Raw genomic sequence first — 14,200 nt, forward strand, 5'->3', positions numbered from 1 at the left:
CTAGCCCAGTTGAGCGGCTGACTCAGCAAGGTGTGATGACATTCGTCTCGCTTACACGTAGAGTTAACTGTCCATTAAACTGGACATAAAAAATCAATTAATTTAATCATGAATTACTCTATTATGAAAACATCACTATTAGATATTACTTCTATATGGATTATTATGTCTTGGTGTAGCAATTCTTCGTACACTTTTAGCAAATTGAGAGAAAAAAAAAAAGATAAATAAAAATCTATTTTATTGATGACGATATTGAATTTTTGAATTGCGCTGACTGCAACACATCGACGCAAATAGTTTTTCAAAGTGTAACCTGTCATGTATATAAAGTTTATAAATGAAAATATATTTAGTAGAACGTGCGAGAAAAGTATAAATGCTTTTTGTTTTTATGAGTAGAATGATTTTGTATAATTAAGTTTAAGAAAGTCAAAAACTAACAACTTTTTTTTTATCCTATATTTACATTATCACTAATTTACTCTTGAGTCAACAACTGATCTATATTCTTTTTAAGATCACATTTGCTCTTTATTATCATAACTTTATTGAAAACAATTTTTAAGATGATCCTTTAATTGAGAAATGTTTGACTGAGAATTGTTTAAAACTGGTGATAGAAATATCATATTTATATTGGCCATCATTTTGTAAGGAAGAAATAGTATCATTTTGTAATAAGAAACATAGCGATTAGGAAAGAGTGTCACACAAACGACGTACACACGCAACGTATTCATGCTGTCAAGTAAACAAAAATGAATTGATACAGAAATATTAACAAACAATAATTCACGAAGCTCAAGAAAACATTAAGAGCTCAAAAATAAACCTCCTTTTATTCATATGTTACTCTTACCAACATTGGCATTACTGAATCATTAAGACCCATATCCTCCACATATATAATTTATATAAACTCACAAAAAGCTTCCTCACATAGTAAATGCATAATAGCGTGATAACAAAATAACTTCCTCTTGATATTCTATTTCCTTCAACTCTCCGTTTAATTTTTTTTTTTTTTATGAGTCCTGAAGTCTACCAGAAATTTTAAACTTGACAAAAGATGTGATGTTGGTTGTAATTGCTGCTATGGATGGCCTAACAAAATATTAACGATGAATATGTGTGAGAAACGTCTTTATATTAACGATAAATGTGATACCGTCTTCGAATTAACGATGTGTGAATAACATCTTCCAATTTGTTTAAATAAAATGTTTAATATAAGAAGTTTAAAGTCGTATGACTAATTTTGAGGTACAGCAATTGAATTGCTAATTAATACATATTTTGTTATAATTTATTTTTACACAAGTAACGCTTCATTTAATGATTTATCGAATGACAAAGTTTTTAGATCGGTCAACTATGATGCATGCTATGATTCTCGAAATACAAAATGAGATAATATGGTATATATATTGAATATTGCAAATATTCTTATGAATGCAAATAACCATTGAATAAACGTGGACATTAGATCACTTTGAAAGTGTTCAAATTAAACAAAGATTTAAGGTATTGACGGAATTGAAACAAAACTTAAAGTCCTGTGAACTAATGTCACTTATGAAGAAATTTCATCGACTATATAGTCTGAATAGAAAACAAAAAGCGATTAAGAAAGATAAGTTAGATTTAGAAATTTAAAAAAAAAAAGTAAACTTGATAAGAAGTATAAAGTTTAATGAGAAACCGATTTTAGTTTATTGAATCTATCTTTCTAAATACTGATAAAAGAATATTCTGATAAACTTTTAGATTAAGAGTCAGTCCTTGAGGTCGATTAAAAAGCTGGGATAGAACCCTAAAAAAAAGCTGGACACCCTAAAAAAAAAAAATCTCTGCATTTACAATTTTTTGTTTTTATTGTTTAATAAAAAAAAATTATGTCGTGGTCAACTATCGATCTCGTTTTTCTGCTGAAAACAAAGCCACGAACTTCTTTCTTTTTTTTCTTTAAAAACGCTGTTCGATATAGGCACGTGCCAATTTGAGCCATTTTTCTGGATTGTTACATTGTAGTTGGCTAACGGCTAGAAAGAAAAGGTTGTACAAAACAGAGGATAAGATAATCTATTAAATTAACAAATATAAAATTTTGAATATTTTTCATATAACAAGTAAATATAACTACCAAAGTATTGAAAAAAAAAAAAAATAATTTTATCAAGATTCTTACTAAACTCAAAAGATTCTTACTAAACTCAAAAGATTCTTACTAAACTCAAAAGATTCTTACTAAACTCAAAAGATTCTTACTAAACTCAAAAGATTCTTACTAAACTCAAAAGTTTCTTGACTTCTTTTTTACTGGCAAATGAAAACTAAACTAATAATGAAACTGTGAATTGCATAATAACGGAAATTCAGAATAAAATGCAGTGACTTTTAAGATTAATTTGGCGCACTAAATAATTACAAAATACAGTACTTCTTCAAAATATAGTTAAACTTTTTTTTTTTTTTTTCTTCAATAAGGTTATAATTGATAAAATTTCTTATTGATAGAATTAAGTTTTTTATCTTTCAAAGCAAAAAATTAATTACGTAAATAATCTGACAGTTGATGCTTTCACAAGTTTAGATTTTTTGGTCAATTTTTTTTTTATCGATTTTAATTTTTAGAATGTTCTTGTTATTTTTTACTCTTATTATTTAATTATAAAATGTTGTAAGAATGACCTTTTAATTATTTATTGTTACCTTCATTGTTTATTTTAGTTGAACAATTAAATCTGGTAAAGAATGTCCTGAAAAAATTGGGAAAAAGTTGCTTCGCGCGAGACGAGGACAGAGATTATCGCTTTCCTAAAAAAACGAACTAAAAGCAACTATTAGTTGACACATCTGAAACTCCACTATTAGTTGGAGTTTCAGATGTGTCAGAAAGAGATTTTTATTTTTCACAGGGAGCCTCCAGAAAAGCCAAGATCCGGTAGGCCTTTGGCAGCTACAACTCGTGATAATAGAATAATTAGAACAATTTAGAATAATTTAGAGATTTAAGGATTATTCCAAGAGATGGTTTTAAAGAAATTGCTACTCACCTTAATATTTTCCCAGGAAAAAAATATTTGATTGAGTACTGTAAGAATATTAGTTAAGCATAAAGTAAGTGTTCTCGCTGCTAAAAAACCACTAGTAAAATCTTTTGATGAAAAAAGGAGATTAAAATGGTGCAAAAAACGTAAAAACTGGACCATAGAACTATGGAAAAAAACGTGAAAACTGGACCGTAATACAATAGAAAAAACATGAAAATTAGACCATAAAGCAATGGAAAAAACGTGAAAACTGGACCGTAGAACAATTTGAACAATTATAGAACAATTGAAAAAAGTTATTTAAAGTGATGGAAATGGCTTTGAAATTAAAATTCATAAATTAAATTAAAACAGTAAAAAGCATGACTCACGAAAAGCATGATTCAAGATTTGTTAAACAAACTATTCAAAATATTTGGAGTTTGATCTATTAAGAACTATCAAAACAGACTGTTCAAAAAATTTGAAGTTTGATTTATCAAGAACTATCGAAACAATTTGTAAGTAATCTTAACAAATTAAAATATAAATTGAAAGAACTATGGTATACAGTTCCAGAAAGTTCATGCTTGTATTCTAGCTAAAAATGACTATACAAAATACCAAAAAACTTAACACTTCATTGAAAATCTGTATTTTTTATAATTAGCAACAATCTCTTCTTTTTTTTTTAACGAATAATTTTTGTTCTACAAGAAAAGTGAATTTAATTTTGTAACAAAAAAAAAAAACAAAAACAAAAAAAAATTAAAAATAAAAATTAAAAAAAAAAAAAAATTAAAAAATTTTTTATTTTTTTCAATTTTTAGTATGCTAAAATACTAAAAATTGCTTGTGTGATCTACATTCATTAGTTGCCTATTCATCAATGTAATGTGGCAACAACAAGGTATTTACATTCATTAGTTGCCTATTTATCAATGTAATGTGGCAACAACAAGGTATTTACATTCATTAGTTGCCTATTCATCAATGTAATGTGGCAACAACAAGGTAGCTTTGAGATAAAAACTCAAAGCTACCTTGTTGTTGCCACATTACATTGATGAATAATATTACTTTTAGAGAAACTTTTATAACATAATCAATGTACTCTGACTAATACCCAATTTTATGAAAAATAAAGGGACCTAGGTTAAATATTATAGTAAATCACTTGCACTAAAATGTTTCTTGTCTTTCTCTGGTTGTGGCCAGTGTATTATTTGATCGAGTCTGTTGTCTCTGTATTGTTGTCTTTTTTCACTTTTATTGTTATTGGCATTATTCCCTTTTTGCACATAGGGAAGAAAAAACTACCATTACTTTTGAAGAATACTCTATCAGTTCAGCATATATACATTTTATAATCAGATATCAACAAGGCAACCTCTATTGATATTTGATGATTAGCAGGCAAAATCAACATTTGAAATGCTTCTTGTATAAATCTATGCAGTTACTTTGGCTATCATATGCCAGACAACTTTAATATACCAGCACCATGTTTTCACCTTTATTATGGGCATTAGTAGAGAAATGGTCAGTCAAAGAATTTTTTTTCTTCTCATCAAAATACAAATAAAAGTTTTTGGGTTTTTGTGGTTGTGTTGATGAATTATTGAGTAATTCATTTTTGAAGGGATTTTTTTTTCATTTTTAACTTTTAAACATTGATTTTTAACTGCTTTGATAACTTAGGAAAGGTGACCTGACAAACTTGGATTTGGTATAGAGCTGCCCATTGATTTGTCATCTATGTCTTCAACAGAGTTGTATAAGCCATGTTTATTTATCTTTTGGCTATATTTAAAAAATATTTGAACTTACAGTAAATATATATACTTGTAAACCACTTTTCATTAGCAACCATACAATGGTTAAATTTATACACGTTACTTAATATAAGTTCTTTTTCATTCATTAACTCATGTAAATTTTTGTTTTCATAAACAAGTATATAAAAATATTACATCCATAAATGCACAATTCTAGTCGGCAAAAACATGACTTCTTTTTAAAATGACATAAAGTTGTATTTTTACCAAAACAATATTTTTTCTGAAAAAGATACTATATTTTTAGAGCTATAATAATGTTTTTTTCTGACTTAATATTTTAAAACTGAAATGTTTCAATATAAGCTTTTTTAAAGCTATACTGTTTTAGAAATAATATATATATATATATATATATATATATATATATATATATATATATATATATATATATATATACATACATATATATAAGGGTGTTTCTTATTTTTGAAGATCCATTTGGTTCATTATCATAAAAAAGTAATGCACTTTTTTTTTTTTTTTTTAGAATGATTTTTAGGGGTCACTATCGACCCTACAGTATTGCGCAAATGTACCCTAAAAATGCTTATGTTGCGTATGATGTTATGCAACAAAAGTGGTTGGTGCTTAGCGTACAAACCTCTTTTAACTAGTGATTTTTTTACTTTTAGTGTGCAGAATTGTGTCTAAAATGCTTAATTGTTCCTTTTGCAGGTTAAACTAGTGTAAATACTGTACAATGATGGTTTCACCAACCAGTGCAACGATAGCTACCAGTTTTGATGGAAGCATAACACAATCTAAAGAAGTCCTCTTCTTTAGATTGTGTTATGCTTCCATCAAAAAAGGAAGTGTTGGTCCTTTTCTTCCATTACAAGCAGATTGCCAAGCAAAGCATTAGGGAAGCATAACATTCCACAGCAAATGATGCTTTTGAAGTTTGGTCAAAGGCCCGAATACCAGTGCAATTAAAGAAGCACATTGTCCCTAAAATCGAAAACATTTACAAGGAATGGGAAAAGTTGAAGAAAAATAAAGAGAATAAAGCTAAGCGTTCAGATTATTTGAAACAAAAGGAAGACCAATTGAATAAAGGGTTAGAAGAACTATTCAATATTGCCCATGCCAACGCATTGGAAATGATCACCATTCAGGAGGATAAGAACTTCCTATTATGCCAAAGAGAGAAAATTCGGAGAGGCAAAATGGGTCCAGTCGATAAGAAATTGGCAAAGCAAGAAGAAGTATCAAGAAAAAGACAAAAAGAAATGAACCGAAAAAGGGACAGAGAGGAGATGGCAAGAAAAAATCTTGAGTTTCTTCTCAAGAAAAAATCTTGAGAAGAAACAGTTGTTCTTTCATCATCTTCTGAAGGTGAAGATAACCCTAAAGAAGATAGCATAACTCAAGAAGATGCCTCGCCTGGTAACCAAGATGACCCTGAGCCATCAACTTCAGGTACACCGGCTCCAAAGCGTCCTAGATGTGGCAGGAAAAATATACTCAATGAGAAGTTGGCAGCTAATTTAGATGTGGCTAAATTGAGTGATTGTGGGGCAGCACTTGTGTTAACACCGGCATTACAACTTCTTGGTCATGATCCAAAAGAATACAATGTAAATCCAGCTTCCATTTGAAGGGAACGAATAAAACACCGCAAGAAGATAGCAGAAGGTTTAAGGAAGGAATTCAAACCAGAAGTTCCTTTATGTATTCATTGGGATGGAAAATTACTCGCTGACATCATCGATAAAGAAACTGTTGACCAACTTCCAATTCTAGTATCTGGAGTAGGAGTGCAGCAGCTTCTTAGTGTCCCAAAACTACCATCAGGAACAGGTGAAAATGTGGCATCTGCAGTGCATGACGTTTTAGTGACATGGGGAATTAACAATCAAGTAAAGTGCATGTGCTTTGATACTACTGCAGCCAATACTGGGCCAAGAAATGGGGCTTGCATTCTTCTAGAGCAGAAGTTTGGGAAAGATATGTTGTGGTTGGCATGTCGTCACCACATTCTGGAAATTATTTTGGAAGCAGTAGTTTTGCTGTGTCTCGGTCCTTCAAATGGACCTGACATACCACTCTTTAAAAGATTTCAAAAAAGTTGGGTCTCATTTGATTCTACAAAGTACCACACAGCACAGTCTGACAAGAACGCTGCAAATGTTCTTACCGATATCACTGATGAGAGAATCGTCTTTTGCAAAGATCAACTACAAATCTTTCAACTTCGTGACGACTACCGAGAACTTTTGGAGTTATCTATTGTTTTTTTGGGAGGAGTACCTTTGAGGGGCACTTCATTTAGAGCTCCTGCCGGTCTACACCGTGCTGAAGATTTGGATGTTTAGAGACCAATTCAGATTGACAAGAAGAAGACAGTGAAGAAGTTACAAGGGCATCTCTGGTACCTATCAGAGGAACTTGTTGCTTTAGCTTTTTTTGATGATGAGGTTCGCCCTGAGACGAAGGTCAAGATGGTCCAAGCATTGAACAATGTTTCAGATACATATGAAACGGGCTACTGTGGACTGCTCAGTTATTCAAGAAAAGAAACTGGAGGACTTTGTCACGTTTAACACACAAAGATTTTTCAGCATCACAGGACTTCCATCACACTTTCTTCAAAACAGTGTGAGCAAATGGGAACATAATGATGAGTTCAAGACTGTAAAGTCCACTGTTCGAAGCATGAAGGTTGTCAACGACATTACAGAACGTGGCGTAGCACTAATGGATGAATATAATAGACTACATACAAATAACGAAGAGCAAAAGCAGTTCCTGTTGTTGGTAGTTCAAAAATATAGACAGAAATATCCTGACAGAAAAAAGACAACTCTCATGAGCGATTAATCTTAGTACAGTAACTATTGTCTTAAAAAAACCTACAATCAAATTAAAAAAGCATGTTTATTGCTGTCTTTTAATAAATAAGTAGAAATGCAATGACAGAAAATGGATGTTTTTAATGCATGTAATAAGTAAATAAATGTGTACCAAGTAAATGAGTCATTATCACCAGTCTCCATCAGTTTTATGATTTTTTCCTATGTTAATGACTAAGAGCGCATAGTAAAATATGCCTTAAATTTCAATGACTGGTAGTGCCCAGTAAAAATGTTTTTTTCCCCTTGAAATTTTTACACATTTATTTTCTCACCAAAATGAACCATTTCAGTGGGTGGCCTACTGAAAAACAAAACAAAAAAAATTTTTAACCCCAAATAAGAAACACCCTAATATATATATATATATATATATATATATATATATATATATATATATATATATATATATATATATATATATATATATATATATATATATATATATATATATATATATATATATATATATATATAATCATTTAAAATTTATATTCTAATATTATCATTAAATGAACCCAAGGTGATTTTGAATTATTCACTCATAATTCATATAAGGATCCAAAGAAAGTTTTTTTAACCTGAAATATTGGTGAATCATCACTTAAAAAACGTAATGGTCTCATTTGGTTTGCAAGCTGCCATCTCTTAAAAGCTGTCCTAGTATCTGCATCCATCAGTTGTAAGTGGTTACGAAACAAGTCACTGGAAACAATTTTTAACTCAAAATTGTGATAGGCAATCGTATAAAGCAAGCAATAGTCATCAACAAGACTATAAAAAAAAAAACAGTTATCGAATATTTAATAATAACTTTCTAGCTAATTGCTACCACCAACAATATCTATAAGCACCTTTTAAAATTTAAAATTTATTGGTTTATAGTTACCTTGATTCACTAAAATAAAGTGTGCAGTTTTCATCGAGATACTCCATAATTTTTCGAAACCTAATCGTGCTTGGTTTTTCAACTGTTTTTGCAGGAGTAAGGTAAGATGGTTTCATAGAATCAGCACATACTAATAGGATCTTCTTTTTTTTATCAAGGAAGTATTGTACTACAGCTTGAACCTTCCAAAATGAATATTTATGATAAATATTACTGAATACTAAAAAGTGTGCAAATATTTAAGACCAACAAATAGTTTGTATCAGATGATAACATTCCAACTGACCTTATTTATTTCAAATCCTTGTTGTGCATGGTAACCCATGTTTAGAGAGTCAATTATAACTTCAAAAGGTGGATTATTTTCAAGAAAAGTCTTTAATTTAGTCAGCGTATCAGAACAATTGTCAGATTTATTATCAATAAAGTTTTTAGTGATCAATGATTTTTCCATCTGAGAATTTGATTCAACTTTTAAACCCAGAATATGCATGAAATCATCATGCGTTGCTTTTCTATGCACTCTGCTTTTAATTTTATTTATTAATTCTTCAGTTAAGGGAGAACTTTGAAAAATTCGTTTCTTGTTATAGGGTGTTTCAACATGATTTAAGCATTCTTCAACGACAGCCATTAAATTTCTTTTTAATTTCAGCAATCTTTCAGGCGTAAGATTAACTGGCTCCAACTGTTGCTGACAGCATTGACATTTACGACTAAATCATAAATATATAGTATCATGATTAGCAAAAATTTATAAACTGTAATAGATTCATTAGGGTTGTCCAAGATAGAGTATGAAGTGTCAAAACTTCTTGAAGTGAAGCTTTTCCCATTATCAATATTATGCCTAAAAACAGTTTTTACAGATTTTTAATAAAAACAGTTTTTACAGATTTTTGATAAGTGAAGTCCCTCAAAATCCCAGTTTTTTTGTGAAAAAAAAAAAAAAAAAAAATGTTATATGATTTTACTATATTTATAAAAATGATGTCATTTTATAAATATAATAATAAAAAGTAACCAAAGTCATTGAAAGTCATTTATATAACAATTAAAAATCAGATCTACAAAAAAAACAACAACAAATTGATGTTACTTTTAAACATTTTAATTTTGTACATTTTTGTGACCAAATCTAGCAAGAAAAAAATTTTCATAAAGGATTTTACTACTTTAAATGTGTTGTGAGCCCGCAACAAAATACAATAATAAATATTAGGCTTTAATCAAATATGTAAAGTCACTACAATAACGACAACAAAGTAAGTTAAAAAATGCAAGGAATAAACATAATTAATAAATAAACCATCAAGGAAGGGAAATGACGCCTTTAGATCAGAGCTTTTAATATATAACAAAATGTTATTACTTAAATAGTACTAACAGAACTAAAAGTGAACGTTGTATCACAATCATATTTTTTTTGGAGTCCAAACAATTAATCCACCAATTTTTTATTTGGTTCTACATTCATTGAAAGGTGTTTACTAAACAAGACATGTGGGAAGAATTCTTTTAAAGCTCCAATGATGATTGGTGATTACTCACAATGTCACCAGTATCTTTATCAACAACTCTAAAATCAATCATGTCATAATTAAACTGGAGGTCATTTATGTATACATCTGCTCCACTGGATACTTTCATTCATGCAGGAGAATAGATATGAGCCAAGAATCCATTTGTAAGCAACGATTTCATTATCATACTTCATCTGCATCTGGAAAATATATACCATATGATCATCATACTGCATCTAGGAAAACATCAGCATCAACTACAACATAAACAATATCTTCATTCTTCACTTAATATTTGACATTCTCTGGACCATTTTAAAGAAATAAGGCAGACTTCATAACTTGTCTACAATTAACAAGTTTAACTCTATTAACTGATGCTGAAGGACAACCATTTAACAAGAAATCAGTTAACTTTCTTGTTACCAGTCTGCATAAAGTTGATTTTTCTTTGAGCTAGGATAATAAGTACTACTTTTAGCCCTTTGGACTTTTAGATATTGTATTGATAGTATAATGAGATAAGCTTTACTTCAAGAAGTTTTAACACTTTACACCATCTCCTGGTAACCTTACTGCTTCATATTATGATTCTCCATTTTATTATTCAAAGAAGAATTTTGTTTTAAATTAAATTTCATAAATCTTTATTAGAATTTTCACATTAATTAATTGTATTTTATTCAGACTAAAAAGGTAATCATATTTGTATTTTAAATGATTTCAACAATTTAAAATTTCTATGAAACAAACAACTATCTATCACACAAAACTTATACTACTATAAACATTGATTACTTTAAAGCTTGTTAAGGATCAAGAGTGATTACTTTCATCAGCACACCAGAATTTATCTAACACAAGAATTTATACTAGAGAAATTGAAGTTATGCTTTTGCTAAATTTACTAATTTAAAAAAACTTCTACTTTAATTCTCTTCTTTTTTTTTGTTATAACTTTTTTTACTGCTTCAAATAAATTTAATGAAAAAAATTTTGCTACAAATTTCTTTAAAACTCTTTAACATTTAGGAGGCTAGTTGTAAATTCTAATGAAAGTTTTTTTATAAAACACAATCATTTTTTAATATTTAAACATAAACTCTTACTTTTTTCTGTTTATGGTTGTTGGTTTAAGAAACCATTTGTTTTTTTTATCACTAAAAAAAGAAATTTAGACTTTAAATTTAGGTTTACATTTAAAAACAGGGACAAAAAAAAAAGAGTACAAAAGATAAAAAAGAGATTTATAAAGAATAGAGAAATTGATTTGATTAAAATATATATAATCTATATTCAAATAAATTCAAACCTTTCAAACCATTTCTTTATAGCTGAAACAGTGTCAGAATGAACTTTTTCAATTCCATAACTATTCATATAGTCAAAAATCTGAGTTACAAACTTTTCAACATGCTTAGAATGCTCCTCACGCAACTCAGTGCAAGAAATAATTATTTCTGCGAACAGTTTTTCATTGTAACTTTTTTTCATGGCTTCAAGCATTTCTGTTAAATATGCTGAAGCAGAATCAAATTGCTTAAAATTCAGAAGAGAAACAATTAGAGGTAAATAACAACGAGTACCTAACAAAGTATTTGGATTATTTCTCATTAAATTAAATAAATCTAACACTTTGTTCAAATTTTTGCAATCAGCATAATACCGCATTAGGATTGTATAAGAAGTCTCTGATAGAACACCATTTGCATTTATTTCATCAAAGACCATTAACAAGTTTTTTTCATCACCTCGTGTGTATAATTGATAAAGAATCATATTTAAGTATTCCTTTTGGTCAGTTAAATTGTCAGTAAACTCCTTATTCCCATCTGCACATAGCTCCTTTATCTCTGCCAATTTTCTATCTTTCATCATTAGCAGCTCTTCAGTACATTGTTTGTAGGGGATTCTTTCCTTTCTTAAAAAGGGCATTAGAGTTAAGAACTTTGGGTTGGTATAAAGTTTTACATATGGTACACTTCTAAACAGCATAACACTTGATGAAAACAGATGCCTGCAACCCATTTTTGAATACAAATTTACATATGAAATTTTATAACTTTTCTAAAATATAAATTCACATTCAGGACGCGAGACCTTTACATGTCAATACATTACTTAATTTAGTTAAAATGTTTTAATTTCGCAATTTTCACAATCCATAAAAAGAGTTAAAATAATTCTGAAATTATTAGAGATAAAGTAAAAAGTTGGTTTTTCGATGATTAAATGTGATTATCAAGTTTGTAAATACAAAAGTTTACGGTTTACAAAAGAATAATTTTTGCGAAATTGTAGGATGGCGTGCTCATTTGAGGTTGGCTCTTAGGTACCTGGAATAGTTTCGAAAAATAATCTTACTACGGGAATATACGTTCAAAAGCCGTTGCTTGAGTAAGATCGATAATCTTTCCACTAATGAAATAACGTCGAAAATTTAACATCTAGAATAACCCAGAAAAGTCAAGATCTAGAATAAGGATAAAGTGACTTTTCGATATATATTACTCAAAAGTTATTTCTATGGTCATAATTATTTCGAACGACAGTTTTAACCTGCGTATTGAAACAAAGTAATTATTGCAATAATCCTAAGAAAAACTCATTAGGATATAATATCTATATTAATAAAAGGCAATGTCTGTCTGTTTGTTGTTTGTTTGTTCTTTCCAGACAAATCCAGACAAATTAACCAATCTGCACCAAATTTTGCACACAGGCCTAATTTTTCGCAAACAAGGTTTAATGCCAGCTTTTGATTTCCCCGGTCTCCATGTTCAGGGTGCTTATGTAGTGTCCAGAGGACACCCTTAGCCTGCATCTCCTGATCTAAGCAGAGACTTTTCCCATACGTCAACAAGAATGCCTCAAATTTACTCCACAAAATTCAATACACACATACAAACTTTGGGTTTTATATATAAGATATAACATTAAAACTGCAACTTTACATCCAGGATAAGAATTTATACCTATTGACAGGGTTGGACTGACTTGAAAAACCGGCCCGGGAAAATTGGTCACGGCGGCCCACTTCATTGTATATTGCATAAATTTTATATGTAAATATATATATATATATACACACACACACACATGGCTATTTCCACGATGGAAATTTCGTGTTTAAAAATTTCTTTTTTCAAAAGATTTTTTTTCTTTAACTGTAGTTTAAACACCTTAAAATTATTGTTAAAATATATTTTGAGTAGAAAATATTTGAACCGAGTAGATAAATTTGATGAATGTTAGCAACTGTTTTTTTCTTTTTATTATTCGAAAAAGTAAGTAAAATTTGAGGGCGAGTTCTTGCAATATTTTAAACAAAACACATCCATATTTTTGTTAGAAAGAATCTTTGAGATTATATATATGTCTTGAGTGAAAACACTTTTAGTCTTTAAAAATAATTCAAGTGTTTTTTTGTCACATGCACATCTGTAAAAATTATGTTGCGTCACTGAACTAAAAACTAAAAAAGTTTAATTATCACAATGAAAATAGGCTTTAAGGCGAGATTTTTTTAGAAATTATATATTTTAATGCAAACTTTTCATCATTACTAAAAAAAATTGGTCAAAAAACATTATATTAACTTATAGTAATAGTTTAAAAGCTGTTGCGTCACTGAGCCCATCAACGGGATAATTAGCGTTTTATAAAGTTATTGTTTACTATTATTTAAAATATAAAAAAAAGAATTAAACTTCCCAGCCTAAATATTGATAAAAACAAATATTTCTAAAACACTGCTGTTAGTTGGAGTCTAGAAATAGTAGACACCATCGCTATTCAATATTGACTAGTATAGCAACTTTTTCATCGTTTGACTAGTCGATGCCAAGACATCAATTATTGCATCGTTATTATTTCTCGGAAGAAGGTCTTTTTCACAAGACATCAGCATGAATGACTGTAAACTTGACTGGCTCATCAAATTTCTTAATCTGTTCAAAATATATTTTAATTTCGAAAATGACCTTTCACAAGCAACTTGTGATGAGGATTATGTTAGCACAAAGTTTTAAGCCAGAAACAAATTTGAATACGCAAGACT

At 29.3% G+C, this 14,200-nt stretch overlaps 2 protein-coding genes across 2 annotated transcripts; one reads left to right on the top strand and one right to left on the bottom strand.

Moving 5' to 3' along the window:
* Window positions 1–1,858: 1,858 nt before the first annotated feature.
* Window positions 1,859–12,972, bottom strand: LOC145194807 (mitochondrial ribonuclease P catalytic subunit-like). The gene is made up of 6 exons (XM_090079341.1): window positions 11,453–12,972; window positions 11,250–11,300; window positions 8,904–9,333; window positions 8,618–8,799; window positions 8,310–8,502; window positions 1,859–2,045 (listed from the first exon to the last, which is right to left on the bottom strand). Exons 1-6 carry the CDS (start codon window positions 12,166–12,168, stop codon window positions 1,908–1,910), a joined length of 1,710 nt encoding a protein of 569 aa, XP_089935467.1. The 5' UTR covers window positions 12,169–12,972; the 3' UTR covers window positions 1,859–1,907.
* Window positions 5,345–8,059, top strand: LOC149891531 (uncharacterized). The gene is made up of 2 exons (XM_090079342.1): window positions 5,345–5,625; window positions 5,690–8,059. The coding sequence occupies exon 2, from the start codon at window positions 7,337–7,339 to the stop codon at window positions 7,694–7,696; it is 360 nt and encodes a 119-aa protein (XP_089935468.1). The 5' UTR covers window positions 5,345–5,625; window positions 5,690–7,336; the 3' UTR covers window positions 7,697–8,059.
* Window positions 12,973–14,200: the final 1,228 nt, after the last annotated feature.

This window comes from Hydra viridissima, unplaced genomic scaffold (genome assembly GCF_058129835.1).
Source record: "Hydra viridissima isolate aposymbiotic clone 2 unplaced genomic scaffold, HvirCarnegie_v1 scaffold_2, whole genome shotgun sequence".
Classification (NCBI taxonomy): domain Eukaryota; kingdom Metazoa; phylum Cnidaria; class Hydrozoa; order Anthoathecata; family Hydridae; genus Hydra; species Hydra viridissima.

Bases quoted from the DNA above. Each gene is read 5' to 3' on its own strand.
- LOC145194807 (XM_090079341.1), bottom strand. From the start codon at position 12,168: ATGGGTTGCAGGCATCTGTTTTCATCAAGTGTTATGCTGTTTAGAAGT. The intron at 9,334-11,249 runs GTAAGAGTTTAT...TTTATGATTTAG, and splicing joins ACAACCATAAACAGAAAAAA to TCGTAAATGTCAATGCTGTC. The intron at 2,046-8,309 runs GTTAAAAAAACT...TTTTCTTTCTAG, and splicing joins ATGATTCACCAATATTTCAG to CCGTTAGCCAACTACAATGT.
- LOC149891531 (XM_090079342.1), top strand. From the start codon at position 7,337: ATGTTTCAGATACATATGAAACGGGCTACTGTGGACTGCTCAGTTATT.